The 19,104-nt window shown below is 42.5% G+C and overlaps 1 protein-coding gene across 8 annotated transcripts in view; it reads right to left on the bottom strand.

Annotated features, from left to right (window-relative positions):
• The window catches only part of DIP2C (disco interacting protein 2 homolog C), a 535,770-nt gene that overhangs the window by 222,090 nt on the left and 294,576 nt on the right, over positions 1-19,104 (bottom strand). For all 8 annotated transcript variants that reach the window (XM_073581626.1, XM_073581624.1, XM_073581625.1 and 5 more), the window contains 3 exons: positions 16,721-16,852; positions 12,611-12,730; positions 6,585-6,782 (listed from right to left, as the gene is read on the bottom strand). In XM_073581626.1, the coding sequence (XP_073437727.1) occupies positions 6,585-6,782; positions 12,611-12,730; positions 16,721-16,852 (450 nt within the window). The remainder of the gene's footprint in view (positions 1-6,584; positions 6,783-12,610; positions 12,731-16,720; positions 16,853-19,104) is intronic.

Consider the following 19,104-nt stretch of genomic DNA (forward strand, 5'->3'; position numbering starts at 1 on the left):
CAATGAACGGCAAAAGCACTTTAAATCCAGCTTACAGCATTTTGTAGAGGTTTGTGTTACTTTGAAAGGAATGTCACCAGGTTTTTTTCTATCCCATCTGAGAGCAGCATGATGGAGGGGCAGAGACCCTGATTCCAGCAACGTATCCCTCACTGGGCTGCTTCCTGCAGTTTTGATAAAATCAGTGTTTTATCTTCTGCAGATCTACCATTCTCTGAAAGCTGAGCTCTATATACCCCGCCCACACACTAATTTGTCAGCATTCTGTACACACTGTGCATAGGCAGAAAGATGCCAGAGATGGGGGCGTGGTTAGACTACATGGCAACGGTTTACTACTCCTATAGTGATAATTTCTAACTGATAAAACTGTGATTTTACTTTTTTCAAAACTACCGCAATGGGTCACAATAAGTGACACATCACTGGAATCTGCGTCTGTGTCTCCGCATTATGCAGTCTCTTAGATTAGGTGGCAACTACCTGCTGATGGATTTCCTTTAACTATAACTGTCATACACATCTACCAATGATATGATATGGATCTCAAGAAAAACTTTTTGAGCAGCCAAGGAAGCAACACAATCTAAAATATCTCCTATGTGATCTGTATGAAAGAGATTGTGAAGGCTTAAATAAAATAAGATTCTAAAAAGTATAGATCACAATTAAGGCCCAATTAGATGGGACATATAAACAGGCTGGCAGAACACTGCACAAAACCGCAAAACTCTTGCTCATTAAGTGCGATAATTTTAGACGAGCTTAAAAATTATCACTCTTGATGGCATATTGTCCTGTGTAAACAAGAGATGTGCTGGCAATTATATGACACTGTATGAGCACAGAATGATCGCATTAACAATAGTTCTGTGTTTATAAATTGAGGTCAGCCAATGTAAACAAGGCAATAAATGAACGCCGATCGGCTTACATGTAGCCGATCAGCGGTCATTTAAATGTTGTGGTCGGCATATGCAAATGTACCATTAGAGGGGTTGTCCCGTGAACAACAATTACCAATATTGCAGGTGATAAATGTATGATGTTGAGGGTCTGACCATTGGAAACCCTATTATTCAAGAAAGGGGTTTCCATGTCCATCTTGGGAATAAAGCAGTAGTGTCCAAGTTCATGACCATTCACGGTTTCTGAAAGTGGTGGTGACACATATAAAAAAAACTACTCTAGTCATATTGGACTGTGGTTGCCCGTTCTAAGGCTGGGTTCACACGTAGCAGAACTCCCGGAAGTTCCCGCGAGAATTCCGGAATTCCATTCCACGGGAAATCGCATTTTAAACTCCCGCAATTTTCCCGCGGAAAAACTAGCGATTTGCAAGCGTAATTAGCTTGCAGAATGCTAGCATTTTCCAAGCGATCTGTAGCATCGCTTGGAGAATGGATTGACAGGTTGGTCACACTCGTCAAACACAGTGTTTGAAGAGTGTGACCAACTTTTTACTATTGAGGCTGTCTATGCAGCATCAGTAGTAAAATGATCTAATGTTAAAAATAAAAAAAATAAAAAAATCGTGTTATATTCACCTTCTGATGTCCCTCACAGCGTCCCCAGGCTTTAGCGATACACGCGGCAGCTCCCGTTCCCAGTGATGCATTCCGGCAATGACCTTTGATGACGTCGCAGTCTCGCGAGACCGCTACAGTATCGCGAAACCGTGACGTCATCAAAGGTCATTATCGAAATGCATTACTGGGAACGGGAGCTGCCGCGTGTATCGCTGAAGCCTGGGGACGCTGTGAGGAACATCGGAGGGTGAATATAACCCGATTTTTTATTTTAATTCTATTTTTTACAGGGATATGATACCCAAAGCCCGGAGGACAGTCTCCTCTCCTCCGGACCGTGGGTACCATCCGCAAATGTTGTGCTTACTTTTCACATGGTGTGCACAGCCACATGCGGAAAGTAAGCAGAACAATGCATTCCTATGTGGGTGGAATTGCCGCGATTCCGCAAAATAATGAGCATGCTGCGGATTTTTCTGCGATGAGATTCCGCCGCGGGAAAATCTGCAGCATTAGCACAGCATTGCGGAATCCCATAGGATTGCATGGGATGCTGTTTTTTTGCGTTTTCGCGGCAAAATCTCGCGTTAAAAACCGCCACGAAAATGCGAAAAAACCGCAACGTGTGAACGCAGCCTTAGAGTTGGTGGGAGGTCCAGGGGCTAGTCCCCCACTCCTTAATCGCGTGGATAGTAAAAATGGCACAAATAAAAAACTATACAAAAAAAGCAATAATAAAACAAGCTAAATGTGTTCAGACTCCGGTTGTTGGAGACATCTATGGGAGGATGATCAGGAGAAGCCCAAGGAAAGCGGCACCAACATTGTCCCAGGAGGCGGACACCGGCAGACCAACATGTCGTGTCCTGAAAACACTTCACCGGATTTCCAGTCGTCAGCAGTGAAGGAGGCAGAAAAACAGAAATACAAAAGCTACAGCACAAGGTGGCGGACGGCCATTCCCGCCTGTTATTCCATATAAGCCACACAAGGGAAGGCTTCAGGGATTCACAGAAACAACCGCTAACATGTGCAGTATAAGCCGTGACTTCGGATTTGCTTGGAATCGTTCATCCATTATTACATAAAATAAAACCTGCAGCGAGGAGAAACGTATTGATCTAGGAAAGCCGCACATGACTCAGACGTACAGGAGGCCGCAAATACTAATTCCAAAAGAATAGAACCATCGGCACCACGAGTAGAGAGAAAATGACTGTGATTGCTCAGTAGCCGCCATCGCAGTCAGTGAATTTATCACTGCCAGGAAAAATCGCATTTCAGGTCACGTTCCGGGTGTTTGCACTGTCTGATCGCACAACAAATCACGGGAGCAATTTTTTAGAAATCATCATCTGCAGACAGCCAGACTGGATCATGGTGTCGGCCATTAAGTGCTCCAATTTAGAACCAATTTACTAAGAGCTTTTTCCGGCTCAGTAACAAACACAATGAAGGATTTCTAGTGAGTGTCCGTCTAAAGCAACTAGTGCCAATTCTGCTGGTTTATTCTGTATGTCAGGGCAAATGCAGAAATCATCAGGCCCATAGCAATCCCCCAAAATCCACCCAACACGCCACTGACTTTCCTGCCGAAAGTGCGCTCATTTTTTCATTTATTTTTTTTTTTCAATTAATTCCTATAGTAATTTATAAATGTTTATGATGATCAGACAGATATATGGTATTATTCTCGCTGCAGCTTCTATTGGTTGGAGCAAACAGTATATTCATTTATACAGTGATTACTACACTCAAATTACCAATTGGGAGGTGTAGCCTAGGTCTGCATGCTATGAGCGCCACCTAGCTGTAACTATGCAAGAAAAATAATGAGTAAATAGACCCCTTAGGGGCAGTGTTACCAATGGACAGTTTGTAAACATTGAATATTTGTCTAGTATCTGTAAAAGAAACATTTTTGGAATGAGACCGCGTCCTTAAGAAAATGCTGTAAGCACATGTTAGATGGATAGCCCCTTTAAATATTAAAGAGGTTGTCCACTACCTTAGGATAGGTCATCAATGTCTGATCAGCCAGGGTCTTACACCCGGCACCCCTGCCAACTAGCTGTTATCGGTGCCAGCAGTGGCCTGCCGGAAGTACTCACTGGCGGAGCTGGTAGTGGTCGGGGTCTTGGTACTGTACATTCACCTCCTATTCAAATCAATGAGAGGAGGATGTGTGGTACCCTGTGTGTACTCCGTAAGGGAGTACTTTCGACTAGGGGCCCCTGACTTGGGCCAGTTGATCGGCGATGGAACCGGGTGTCAGACACCAGTCAATCAGTCATTGATCAAAAAGTAGTGGACAATCTCACTAAGCATGATCTGTAGCGGGATTACCCCTTAAAGGGAAGGTACGGCGTTTGTAGATCATTAATAAATCAGTGTAATGTGGCATAACATGCTGTTATAACCAAGTTTTGATTGCATTTGAAACACATTTTGTCTGTTATAGGAGTTTAAAGAAGGTACTGGGGGCTGACATCTTGCTTTTACAGTAGCAGCACGACACTTTCAGGGTCATAATACGGCGCCCCATGGTCACAGGAGATAACAGACAGACGCCGACCCTATCTATTATAATGGAGATGTCCCTGTGGGCTGCACAATTCACAGTAGCGGGAGTGTTCTGCTGCCATTTTCATGGAGCCCTTGGATCTGCTGACATAAGCAGTACTGCTTCCAGCAGAACAGATCCTAGGTTGACAGGAGTAAAATGTGGAAGAAAAGCGCAGGCAGAGTAGCAGAGACTGCAAAGACATCAATGAGGAACAGCGTACCATCAGCATTATGGGAGCAGGAGCTGTGGGCAGGAGCTGTGATTCATTCCTCTGTAAGAAAAGGAGCTGCAGGTCTGCAGTGAATGGCCAGACATTGTGGAGGGGGGTGAGAGATGCATGTAAGGCTAGTTTCACACTAGCGTTTTGGAGCGCAGTGACGGCCTGCGCACGGCCGCCGCTAAGCCCCGCCCCCTGCCACGCCACGCCGGTAGCTCCGCCCACCAGCGCATGACGCTGCATGCGCCCTGCGTCCCCTATCTTTATCACAGGGGGCGCAGGCCGTGCGCAGTATGCGTTTGGCGGCGCAAGCGCCTTTTTGACGGTGCGCCGACGCAACCAAACTGCAGCAGGTTGCGTTTGGCGCAGGTCGGCGCACCGTCAAAAGGACGCATGCGCCGCCAAACGCATACTGCGCATGGCCTGCGCCCCCTGTGATAAAGATAGGGGACGCAGGGCGCATGCAGCGTCATGCGCCGGTGGGCGGAGCTACCGGCGGGGGTGCGGAAGGGGGCGGGGCTTAGCGGCGGCCGTGCGCAGGCCGTCGCTGCGCTCCAAAACGCTAGTGTGAAACTAGCCTTATCTGGGTGAGAGAGACATATGAAGACTGATGGGAGAGAGAGAGAGACAGTAACTGCTGGTGACAGCAGGCACCCTCAAAATGGCGCTGCCCTGTGATGCTGCTCTTCATTCTGCCCCAGGGGTACTAGAACACCCAAAAGGGAGGGAAATGGTGATGTCAGCAGTCACTGCCCCAATTTTCCAGCTAGCCGTAAAGCTGGTAAGTCTTACTATACTTGCTTGAGCTCTAAAACGGAAAATGCTCCCCCTAGTGGTAATTATATATATTTGTAAAAAAAAATATATATTTTTCATATAGAAATGTTTGAAAACAGTGCAAACATTGCATTAATACATTTTAATTACTATTTTAAGCTTAATTTCACAAAAATACAGGAACTGGTGGCACCTTCCCTTTAAGAACCAAGAGATCATCCGATTTTTGTCAGAGGCAGATGATGACTGAATACATCAGCCATTATCTGCCTTGAAAGATGCAGGCTCGGCTTGGGAGTCCACATCAACAGCAGGGAGACAACTTATGACGGACATAGTGTGTCATAAGAGTTAAAGTGTTAAAGCCATTGTCTCATTTCACAAATCTTCATACCATGTGCTGAGTTAGTTATAAAAAAACAAAACTGGCGATTACTTACCCCACCCAGGTACAGCGCTGTAGCCAATAAGATCGTGTCATCTACACAGGCAGAACCATTGAGCTTAGTGATTGTCTGCAGTGCTGTAAATGTGATGTCACCAATGCAGCTAAATAACAAAAACTAGGGCAGCCTTTTGGAGAGCCGGAGCCGAAGGTGTAATAATAATGATATTAGCAAACACCTTCAATTATAAATGTATTGTAGTTCTGATTAGCCATGTTGCTTACTCCATGGGCAAAGCATTGCAGTTGGTTAGGTATCCATGGTTACGACCACTTATATATAGTGACAGTTAGCTGTTAGTGGTCATAACCATAGATACCTAAGCTACTGCAATGCCCTGCACATGGGGTAAACAACATAGTGAATCAGAAGAACTACACTACATTTCTAATTGGAAGTATTTGCTAACATTATTACACCTACTACATATCGGGATAGGATATTGGAGATAGGAATATCCTTTTAAGTGTATGGGCAGATAATAATAATAATGCTGGCACTTACATGGATTATAATACTCAAGTTATTGCATTCCAGTGGGAGAGAGTGGAAAAAAAAAACTAAAAATGGTTAAAACCCAAAACTCTAAATCATAAATAACACAATTGAAGCATGGCTCCCTCCTCTCCTGACCAGCCAGATGACCTGTGCGGAAGAGCTGCATATTACAGCCATAGACACATATTAGTAACAGAAATACATTTACATATTAATTCCATTCCTTGAACTGTAAAGTAATGAATGTCAGAACATCTATGGCAGCAACTGCAGTAAAGCCATTAATCAAAGTGACGTTACCTTCATTATATTCACTTTAACGGATTAATTTGGGTGTAAAAGTCGAATCCACAACTTCACTGGCCTTTACTTAAGACCGGCCTTAGGCGCTCACCTCATCTGCGCATCTGTTCTTCGCTTTAATTCGCTCAGAAGACACAGAACGCTTCATCTGGTTTCATAACACTCAGCGTAAGTGCGGTCAATGACGGTAAAGACACCTTGATGATTTCTTTTGCCCTACGTCAGCCAACACAAATCCAGATTCTTACCATATGTCAATATGTAGAGTGGTTTTCCATTGGTATCCATAGTGGTAAGGCAGGGCGCTTTAGGTGATATGGTTCCCCATCGCTGTAGTGCAGCTTCTAATGAAGGCGGCCAATTTGTGACTACTCCCAACTGCTCCCCTCGCATGGCTAACATCTGGGCTCCCTCAGGCTTTGGCTGGTTTGGGTCTGGCTGTTGGACTTTAGACAAAAAAATAACGTCAGATTTGATGTCAATACAACATGTACGAATTGTCCTAGGGAACAAGAAGATTAGCCATCCCTTTATATTGGAGATGTGAAACATTCCTGGGGAGATCAGTGGATCGCTTCCGTTCCGCTCTGAGGCCCTGTCAAACAGCTGAGCTTCTCCCAGCTAAGCCAAGATGGGTGGAAGTTGGGTGGAACAGGAGCGCAGCGGGGCGTGACGCCACACCTCATCTAATTCATGACGCTACCAACACCAGGCGCTACCAACACCAGAAATCTCACTCCAATTCCTGGCATGAAGCTCTTCATGAAACAGGAGAATCTGACTCCACCATGTCCTCTCATCAAGATCAGCGAGAAAATCTTGGGTCTTACTGAATCGGGGGCTAAATGTTCAGTAACTTTGTAACCATGTTATACAACTTATCTTGTATTAATCCTGACTCACAGCCTGTGTTATACTCCAGAGCTGCATTCCTAAAGCAGCACTGACAATTTTCTTCTATAGCTGTACCACCACCTCATTCTTTATCAATCTCTGCACTTCTCTTAGATACTGTGCATTTATTTCAACATAATTCAACCTATTTTCTTCCCTTCAGCCTCCATCTTGATTTCTAACTTTCATTCTGCATGTTATTCCTCATTACTCTACTATAAATTCTACTATGTGTCAGTACAGCATCTAGAGCCAGTCTCTACCTGCTGGGAAGACACTTGACTAGGCCTTTCTCTATATTTTCCTTAATAAGCTAATATATTATAAATATACAGTCAGGAAGCTGAACATCTTCTAGATTATAACTGTGTAACTGGCACTGTGCAGTAATCATCATTATCTTTGCTATAAACTTCTGTTCCTCATCTGTGGAAAACTTACTGTGAAACAATCCATCCAATTACATCACTCAGGCAGTATTGATGACTAACATGGTGACCCCACAGAAGACAACAAAAACCCATTTAAGGCTATGTGCCCACGATGCGATTTTTAAGCGTTTTTGCTGTGATTTTCGGCGCCAAAACGTTTAATAATCGTGTACAGAACGCCCCCCATGCATTCCTATGGCATTCTGCACATGCTGTGCTAATGCTGCGCTTTTTTCAGCGGCGGAATCGCATCGCAGAAAAAATCGCAGCATGCTCATTCTTTTGTGCGGAATCGCAAAGAATTGCCGCGATTCCGCACCCATAGGAATGCATAAGAACCGCTTACTTCCCGCATGTGGCTATGCCCACCATGCGCAAAGTTAAGCGTCTCATGTGCGGTTGGTACCCACAGTGTGGAGGAGAGGAGACTGTCCTCCAGGCCCTGGGTACCATACCCCTGTAAAAAAAAGAATAAAAAATAAAAAATCGGGGTATATTTACCTTCCGACGTCCCGCGCTGCATTCCCGGGCCTCAGCGTTCCCAGTAAGGCCTCTTTCACACATCAGTTTTTTGCCTTCAGGCACGATCCGGCTTTTTTTGGAAAAAACGGATCCGGCAAAATGCAATGCCGGATCCGTTTTTTCCCCATTGACTTGCATTAGCGCCGGATCGTGCCGGATGGCATTGCGTTTCATCCGTTTTTTGCCGGATCCGGCAACTTGTCTCATTCCGGCGTCTTGAAAAAACGTCTACTGTAACGTTTTTTGTCTCCGGCGAAAAAGCCGGAAGCGCCGGATCCGGCGCTTCCAGCTTTTTGCTACAATGAAAGTCTATGGGCGCCGGAATGCGCCGGATCCAGAAAAAGACGGATCCAGCAACCGGATCCGGTTTTTTTAAGTCTGCGCATGCTCAGATCCAATTGGCCAGCCGCCAGGAACAGAGACGGATCCAGCAAAAAAACGGATCCGTTTCTACAGTTCTCCAAAATTTATGCCGGATCCGTTTTTTCTAAAAAAAGCCAGATCCTGCCTGACGGCAAAAAACTGATGTGTGAAAGTAGCCTAATGCCTTGCGGCAAGGCCCTGTAATGACGTAGTCTCTCGTGAGATCGCTATAGCAACGCGAGACCAACGTCATCACAGGTCTCGCAAGGCATCGCTGGGAACGGGAGCGTTGCTGAGGCTGCACGGGATGTCGGAAGGTAAATATACCCCGATTTTTTATTTTTTTATCATTTTTAACATTCTTTCTTTTACTATTGATGCCGCATAGACAGCCTCAATAGTAAAAAGCTGGTCACACTTGTCAAACACTATGTTTGACGAGTGTGACCAACCTGTCACTTTCCAAGCAATGCTTCAAATCGCTTGGAAAGTGCTTCAATATAGCACGCGAAAATCGCGGCAAAATCGCGAACATAATCGCGGTAAAATCACGGTAAAATTTTCCGTGCGATTTCTGGGAAGGAGTCTGGTTCTCAGTGTCCGGATTTAAACGCAACGTGGGCACATAGCCTAAGTCTCAGTGGGTTACCATGTGATAACATGACTGAGCATAAATGATAAAAAGAACTACATTTATATGTATGGGGGGACTGTTGACTAAACAATTTACGAAAATTCAAAAAAACTCGAGCACAGTTATAATTGAGTAGGCTACAAAAAAATATCTGCCCACATTGCTGTTTAGACCACTAATATAGAAACAAAAGGGGGACGGGGGGCTACAATAAACCTGTCTTTGACTATTTGTACAGATGACAAAAACTATAAATAGAGGTCTAGACTATAAGAACAAATTTCAAAAACTGACCGTCACATCCAAGCATAAGCATAGTGTGAACAGGTGCTTTACCCAGAGTCACCAACTCATATACATTCAAGGAAAAAAGGAAGCACACTGTAGCGCCAAACCATGCAAACATGAAAAATGAATAATGAATTGCATTACTGCATCAGAAGTATGAAAAATTGAGAAAGTTTAGCGCATAAAATGGCCAAGTTATGTGTACCTGGAAGCCACGTTAAGGCATTTCTCGTTTTCCAGGTCCCTGCCTATGCCAATCCTCACTAAGACTGTAGTCTCCATCTGAATGGGAGCCTATGAAAAATCCTCTGTTAGGACTGGTGTCTATATCTCTGTGGAGGGGAAAAGGCCCTGGTTTGATTAAAAACGCCTGCAGCTAACAGGTGGAGTGCTCAGTCAGAAGGTAAATGAATACAAATTTCAAAAACTGACCGTCACATCCAAGCATAAGCATAGTGTGAACAGGCGCTTAACCTAGAGTCAGCAACTCGTATACATTCAAGCAAAAAAGGAAGCACACGGTAGCGCACTGTAGACTATAAGAACAGACTGTAACTCAGAACTATGAAATGATAAAGAAAACATTAGGGTAAATATAATTAAAAGCATTGTCCACCTACCAGACAATCCATTTTTAATTACTTTAGTGTCTATCATAAAATTGAAGGAAAGAAAAGAAATAACCACCACACTTTCAAACTGCAACGATCACCTCCCCATAATTAGCTGCAGCAATCACATGACAACACCAACATTGCAGGAGTATATGGTATTTTATTATGGACACTGTAAGATTTAAGAAAGGGTTGTAATAGACAACCCCTTAAACTCAGAGGCCTTTCTGCCAGTTTTTCTGATACATATAAATTGGTGATAAAGAGTGGGCAGTTCTTAAATCAGTCGTTGATGTAAAGTTCTTCAACTTCTTCAATGTAGCAGAAAATAAGCTCAGGTCAGACTGTCATGAGGAAGAGGGACCTCAAACTGTCCCTGGAAGTGGAACCCTAACTATCCCTGTCCTGGGGGTACTCTTGAAGGTAGAGAGGCCCGAATCTCCAGGCCTTACTATGCACCTGTTAAACCCTGATCTGTCCCTACCCCTACACCCATGAGACACAGGACAGAAATGTAAAGTAAACAAAACACAAAGACAAAACAGGGATAACACAAAACCTCAATCATACAAAAGCACTAACCGACGATAGGGAGGAGGATAGGGACAGGGAGGAACACATTTAATGGGATCGGGGACCAGGAGATAAACACGCACGTACTACAGCAAACCACAGAACACCTCTACAAAAACTCTGCTCCAACCACTTTGTTTTAGCACACAGCACAGAAAGACAAATCTTTCACCTGCAAGGACAAGCAGTTCTGACCAGTTTTTATAGGAAGAGGTAATGACCAGATCAGAAGCAGCAGAAACGGAGCTGCATGCTTCCGACCAGCATAGAAAAGGTTAACCTCTTCAGCTCCATAGGAAACCAATATGGGACACAACTCACACCATCTCTAAAGAAGACCTGCGATTCATTACCCAACGTTACCGTCTAGCTCCAGGTGTTCCAGGGGGACGTGACAGAGACCTAATGCAGGCCGGACCATCCTTTTGATGAATTTGGCTAATTATGCAATGCTGAGAAGTTCTAATAAATCTGTGCCAATGGATTTACAAAGTTGATACATTCTGAAGATTAATTTATGTATAAACTGCAGAATGATGTTAAACATTTGCATCATAAAAGAAAACCTCTACACATTCCTGCCATAAAACATGTAAATGTTTCCTTCTTTCTTTTAAATATAGAAACTCACTGATATACACACAATAGATGTGGACTCCCAACACTCAGGATGTTACTGTGGTGTTTTTCTCTGCTCTATAATTAAGCCAAACTATTGGGAAAAAGGAGATTATTATGATATTAGTCTTCTGCCAGATTCTAAATAGTATTTATTGGCTTTGGGCACCTCTCACGCTTCAGCACAAATGAAAGTTGACAAATTGATCAGATGCAATTAGCGGATACGTGACAGCGTGCCAATTCTAGTGGAGTCAGGTGTGTAGCGCTCATTAATACTCTCCAAAGAAAGAAGACCGAGCGGGGAGTTTGGGCGATGCTGCATGGAGAGATCACCTACTGCTCATACTGAATGTCCTGTCTACGGATATCAGGGAGGACGGCTATTAAAGCTGTGTGTTTTATTACACATAACATTATGGCTCGCGCACATGGTGGCCATATTATCAATCTTTTTTACATTGAGCTGTAATAGGGCAGCTCTTTATTACAATAACTGGAAATCCTCCATTGGACTTGAAGGAGCCCTGAGAACTGCCTCTATTAGACAGAATTCTAGGCTTCTCTTTTCACAACTAGCCAGACCAAAAAAATCAAAGGAAAAGTCACGGATGCTGGCAAGTGGGAGTCAGTTCGCAGGGCTGCATCGGTTCCAGAATACTGACATGGCCGGTTGATCGGCTATGCTAAATTGATTTGCACCATCTTTAGTGATAACTTTTAAACTTTAATCCATTAAAATTGAACAACAGTGTGCATACTCCATTGCCAACCAATAATTGTCTTTGGAACTGCCGACGCAATATTCGGATTTCTAAGGGAGGTCCATAGAGAATGAATGGTGTGTCATTGCTGCTCCATTCTAATGGGATAAAAGTGATAACAATTACGGCATTATGATGATTGCTGGAGATCCAAGTCGTTGGACCAAAAACAATCTAAAAGCTATCACCTATCCTGTGCATAGGTGATACGTTTTTCAACCCTAGAATACACCAATAGATAATTTCCAAAGACAATGGGGCCAATTCACCACTTTGAAAAGTCACAATATAATTTATAACAAAGCCTACTCCTTGCTAAATTTTGAAAAAGTTATTTAACTGAAGTTCCAAGACTTGTTATTTTCATCCATCAGTTCTCAGCAGGTTTTCAAAGCTCTTATTCCAATAGTGCAGGCATTACTAAAATATTCTAATTAACAGAGAATCAGAATCCTTGATTAGAAAAGTATCATTGAGTCGGTGGTATAGACGTAATTTTCCAACCGAACTTCCCCGTTTCCCAAATTTCCAGCAATTTGCACTGGAAGAATAAACAACAATTAAGCATCTCACCTTCCAATAACTCCTCAAAATCGTCCACAAAGAACTCCCGTAACGGAGGCCGCTTGGGTCTTTTTAAGGTGTTGACCAGTTGCTGGATCTTCGCAGACACTCTACTGCTTACGGGGACTCCTATGAAAGCATAAATAAGCAGAATGATCAATGATACACCAGGAATTCAGACTAAAAACTGACATTATGGTGGTCTGAATGGCCAGTTATATATTTAAAAATAACTATTTCAGTTTTCACTTGACTATAGCAACTATGGGGACAAAGAAAAATTCTAGTACCCACATATTAGCCAGATCACTACATCTACCAAGGATGAAGCAATCCATCCAGACTTTCCCATTGATTCTCAGATGGGCAGAGGAGACCTTCACTGATCATGAGGATGAGGTCCTGATTTCTGTGTTACTACTCACTGCGGTTGGGATTGAATGGAGCCATCATGTGCACTAAGACTCTTCCACATCTATGGGGTAGGACCACTCTGGTCTTGGTTCATCCCATACACTTACATGTATTAGCAACAGTCATGGGTGTGAAGGTGAAGTGGAGACCAGGGCTAGAGAACTGATTCACAGGACTCGGTGCATCGGCCACTTGAGTGATCTGTGGCTGCTTGATGGCAGTCTGGCAAAAATACCTACTAGCATTCGCGGCTCTTCTTTTGATTAGCTGGACTGGCATGTTATCACGTATGACGTGTCACGCCACAATAATGACATTGTGCCAGGCTGACTAATCAAAAGAAGGGGATGTCATCATTTACATGGCAGTTAACAGTGCCACTGGACCGTGACCTGCAAATTAATTTGCGCTCTCTCTCTTTAGGCCCACTGTTCTCTCAATCTGTCGGGGTCCTAATGGTGGACCTCCCAACAAGCAGACATCTTTTTGCCTATATTATGGGGGGGATGATAGATGTATTTCGTTGAAAAATCTTTTTAAGGAACCCGTACAGCATCGACTGCTATGGATAGGTATTCTTTTAGGTTCCTCATACACATGCACACTTGGCAGAGTGTGCATGTGTCCTGACTGGGGAGAGGAAGGGGGTAAGCTGAATCTAGACCTAGCTAGTATAGGCTTCTCTCCCGGTAAACACAAAAATCCCAGGCATTAAAATTTAACATACAGAATCTTTCTCTTCCCTGACATCATCTATTGTGGAAGTTCCAACATGGTCAACCCCTCGCCATGAAACATCCATGTTCGTCCCTCTTTGCTTTAACATCTAAGTGATGAATTCAAGAACTATTCTATCTGATGGTTCTTATTACAAAAAAAATGCCTAATGCTATGAGTCACCCCTTCTTCTTCACAGATGTGTCAGATCCTAAGATCATTGATGGCCTCGTGACGCCTAATCATTGCCACATTGCAGTTCTCTAGTAGCACATTAACTCTTCCAGGAGTTAAAAAGTAAAAAAAAAATCAGCAGCCATCGCTGCCAAAGGCAATATCCATTATTGCGGAAGCGGCTGTTCTGCAGTGTTGAGGAATGCAGTAACTTGTAATTATTTTCTCACAATTTTAAATGACTGTTCACAAAATAATTAACATCGGCCCCAATAAACTGTGCCGACTGTTTCCACCAAATCAGCTCTCTTCTCCAACACCGCAATTCTAAGAGTTTGGTTTTAATATTGGGACGAATTGATAAAGAAAACCAATTAAAAGCTGTTAAAGAATAACCGGTTCTAACATCCAGATAAATGTCATGGTATTTTTAGTGTTAACTATCTTAAACAATAATCTCATTAAAAACTTAATTATATTTAGAAGTTTCCTGATTAAACGTCTGTATATTGCAACACGGGAACAATCTATGCATTATTTTAACTACAAATACCCAATATTAATACAATCGATAAGTCAGAGGTGAGTTTGAAGCAATGCAATATAAAGCCGAGCAAAGAAATAACTTTGCACAAAAAGGAGCCTGGAAGGAATTGTTAACAAATAACATTGAGGCTAAGTGCACACGTAGCAGAAAATTTCTGCTGAAAAACCTGACTCGCTTCGCAGAAACCGCACGTTTTTTTCTGTGCGTTTTCCGAGCGGAAACTGCGCAGTAAACGCGCGGTTTTTATGCGTTTTTTCCCGCGCGTTTTCAAAACGCATAGAACTAGCCAGAAACGCGGAAAAATCAGTGAAATTAATGAGCATGCTGCGTTTTTTACCGCGGTGCGGTATTTTCGCGGTAAAAAAAACCCATCAATATGCACAAAAAGTGCAAAATGCATAGAAATGAATGCGGTTTTATAGCAGTTTTATTGGAAAAACCGCTAAAAATACCGCTATAAAATGCTGTGTGTGAACACAGCCTACAGGGAACCAGTCACCTCAATTTTGAGCTATGAGCTGTGGCCATTGCCTTTCGGGGCTTATCTACAGCATTACCTTTTCTAACCTGAAAGATAAGAAAAACAAGTTTTATTATACTCACCCTTAGGGGTGGGTCTGATGTAGTCTGTTCCGATGGGCATCGCAGGTCCGGGTCCGGCGCCTCCAATCTTCTTGCAATGTCGTCGTCTTCCTTGCTTCGTGTTGTGGCTCCTGCGGAGGTGTATTGATCTGCCCTGTTGAGTGCAGAGCAGTGTACTGCAGTGCGCAGGGCCTCTCTGACCTTTCTCGGCGCCTGCGCACTGCAGTACTGTGCTCTGCCTGCAACAGGGCAGATCAGTACACCTGCGCAGGAGCCACAACACCGCAAGAAGATGGGAGGTGCCGGACCCGGACCTGCGACACCCATCGGACCGGAATTCTAGAATGCTGTAGATAAGCCCCGAAAGGCAGTGGCCATAGCTCAGAAATGAGGTGACAGGTTCCCTTTAAAACTCCTTTTCTCAACATCTACACCACAGCTATGGGACATACAGGTAAGACTGGTTTAACCAATCAATTACCTATATGCCCATAGAAATAGCTTAAATTCGTCCAGGGGGTGACAGATTCCCTTTAAATAAGAAAAAAACGTTAGTCAATATATATCATTCCCATCAAGCTTCTGTTCAGATCATCTTTTTTACAAGTTTTTTTATCATCATCTCCGGGTTCATATGTCCAGCATATGCACCAGGAGTACCTCTTCCAGTATACATGTGTCACACTTCACAATATTTGCATTCACATTTGCATTTTAAAGTATAACTAGCTTTTTTTTTTTTAAGACTTGTTGTTCTTTAGTTACACATTCGTTAAACTGGAAAGGATCTGGGTTATAAGACCCCAAAGTGATTGCTCATAAAATGATCTTAAGCGGAATGGTCAAATAGGAGTTGAGATCTTTTACCTGCTGCTCTGATGAGTACCATGCTTTAAAGGGAATATGATTTATTAATGAGAAATCCACATTTTTCTTATATGTAAATGAGCTGTTAAGATCTAAGGACAGAACATTGATCTGCTTGAGAGTCTGCTTCCAGAGGTTAATATTTTAAATGAAAGAAGAGTTACCAATGTGAGACATGTGACTAACACAAAAGTAGAACTGAACTTTGTCTTCTTACAAAAACGTTAGCAGCTGCAGCTCTCACAGCTCTGCTATATTGCAAGACTGGCTGCCTGTGAGATGGAAATTGAAGCTGAGAGGAACCTGCAGATGTGTCAGGTGTAATCACACACAGCTTTGCAATGAAATTTGTAAGAGCAGAGAGCGGCCATTACACATCACACTGGTAACGCCTCCTTCTATTTATAATAATCTCTGGAAGCAGATTCACAGAGAAATCTACAGTGGGTGCAGAAAGTTTTCAGACCTCTATAAATTTTTCACTCTTTGTTTCATTGCAGCCATTTGGTAAATTCAAAAAAGTTCATTTTTTTTTCTCATTAATGTGCACTCTGCACCGCATCTTGACTAAAAAAAAAACAAAACACAGAAATGTAGAAATTTATGCAAATTTATTAAAAAAGAAAAACTGAAATATCACATGATCATAAGTATTCAGCCCTTTGAGTAGAAGCCCCTACTTAATACAGGGAATTCATCACAGGGATTTCAACTACAACTGTAGAATTTGACAAACACTACAATTATAGAATAAGGTAATAAAATCAGATTTTGCATGGTATTAAATTCTCTATTTGGCGATCCCAACTGGTACTTACCATCTCCTGTTTCCATAAGTTCGGCATTGCCATATTTCGAGGTGGCCCTTGATGTGGATCCCTGTGGTCTTTCTACTTGTATGGAGTGCTCTGAGGTGTACGTGGTAACATCTGGAGGGGCTGAATGGTTTTCTGTAAAAACACTGTATGACTTAGCTATAGGGAAGACAGAGACTGAAGTCTACAAACATTGAACAGCACCAGAACCTAAATCCTGAAGAGCAGACTATATGATTCAAACAGAGCAAAACAGATAGCATTACCAACACATACAACTAATAAACTTTTACATCAAGCGGCCAGAACAGATGTACTGGAGACATTAATTATATATAAAAAAAAATACAAGAAATCGCTGAAGCTTCTGCAAACAAAAGGAAAACCGGGAGAGGGTAAACGGAAATTGGACCATTGGCTAGTCCAGATTTCTGAGAGGGACACAGGCACTTTTCACAGACATCTCAGGTAAGTACAGGAGCTGCGATCAAGCATTTCTTACAAAAGAACAATATAATCGCTTGTAAACATCATATACGCCTGATATACAATGTTTAGAAAGACTCTGATCAAGAAGTAATGGAACTTGTTTTTTCTTGGATAACACGTTGCTCATGTTTAATGACTGATGCTTCATATTTTTCAATATATTTGCATGTGGACATAATTCATTTCAGAAACCATTGCTACCTTAATGGAAAAAGCATGAACTAAAAAAAAACAAAAAAACCAAAACATTTCCATACATAAATTGCTCTGGTTTCTTCATAATTGAAAATGAATTATAACAAATAACGCTGTCCAGTGCTGCTTTCCAGAAGCGTGGTTTTGTGAATTTATTAGGACTTTGCACAGATAAAGTATCAGAATGTGATAAGTACGAGGTTATAACGATATAGACAAGGAAAAGGGGATAGAAAAATATTGGAAATTTGGAAAATCATTGTTCACTATCGGCCTTGGTGAATTTTGTATATATGTAAAAAAAAAATAAAAAAAAAGTGCATGTGCAAGTGACAGCACCAGCAATTATATGTCCAAGTAAATAAAACATAAAACAAATGAAACTACTGTCTGGTACCCTGCATTTTATTTTGTCAAATGCAATTTCAGAAGTAACTTGCCTAAGGCTCTGAGCACACATCTGTCCAAGCATTCAATTTGTCTATACTGATTTAAAGGATTTGTCCAGGACTTTAACATTGATGGCCTATCTTTAGGATAGTTATGCAATGAAAGAAGAGGGGACGCGTTGATTATTAGGGGGATCTATTAAAAAGGAAAATTAAAGTTCTAAAAAACAGAACCCAGACAAACCCTATAATAAATAATGGGACCCCTCTCTTTTCATTAGTATAACTGATGCGGCGGGTCACTTATTCTATTTACTTGTTCTTAAAACAAGACAGACACAATGTCCGTACGGACAGGTGCTCAGAGCCGGAGTCTCTTGTAGGTATTACATCTTTGCAGTAGTCTGTATGGTCAGTGAGTAGAGCCATCATAAGGCAGCTCCTACGGGTCCATAGCGCAAAGTTCTCCCCAGGCCGTGTGCATAAGGCTCGATCATCACCCCCACCTTAATTAAAGTCTTCACCAGTTTTCTTAAAATTAAATTTCGATCCATGGGATTTTTTAGCAATCATCATATAAACCACGACTTAAAGGGGTTGTCTCAACATCATGGGTGGTGGAAAGATGCAATGGCAATTTGCCTCTTTTTAAGAATGCTCTCAGTTATTAGGTTCTGAGAGATTTTTTAATTTTACTGCTTCTGCCTGGGTTACCAGCCACTCCTGCAGTATATCAGAGGTGGATGGTCACCCAGGCAAGGAGTGCTGCTCTGAAGTTGGGAGGATTCTGCCAGCTTCAGGACCCTTATCCTCAGCTCAAGGCAGGAGAAGCTTTCTTCCATAGCCTGTAGTATGGAAGAGCACACAGTTCTGGCCATCGGCTCAACCAAGTCACTGTGCGGAACGGTCAGCCGGCGTGCACCGACCGCCCAGCGAAGCAAGAAGGCGACAGGCAGGAGGCACTATATTGACACTACCCCTTTAAGTGTCTATTGAATCCACTATAAACGATTCCTCAGAATTAGGCTAACCCAGTGGCAGCACATGGTTCTAACACATTAATATTTTAGGAAAGAGTTTGCAACAGTATCTAAAAAATGATCCTCCTAATATGTTGGAATTTTGCAGCTCGTGATCAACTGCTTCTCCTACGACAAGTATTCTGAAGCAGCATCAGTGTTTTATTCACCCCTCCCAAACACATAGCGATCTTGTATCAAATAGCATCAGCTAGGAAATAATTTGGATGTACTGACCCGAGTCAAGTTAACCTTTCATCATACATCAAACGCTAAATACTCCATTAATGTCTCA

This window comes from Dendrobates tinctorius, unplaced genomic scaffold (assembly GCF_039654945.1).
Source record: "Dendrobates tinctorius isolate UK_male_01 unplaced genomic scaffold, ASM3965494v1 ptg000070l, whole genome shotgun sequence".
Lineage (NCBI taxonomy): Eukaryota > Metazoa > Chordata > Amphibia > Anura > Dendrobatidae > Dendrobates > Dendrobates tinctorius.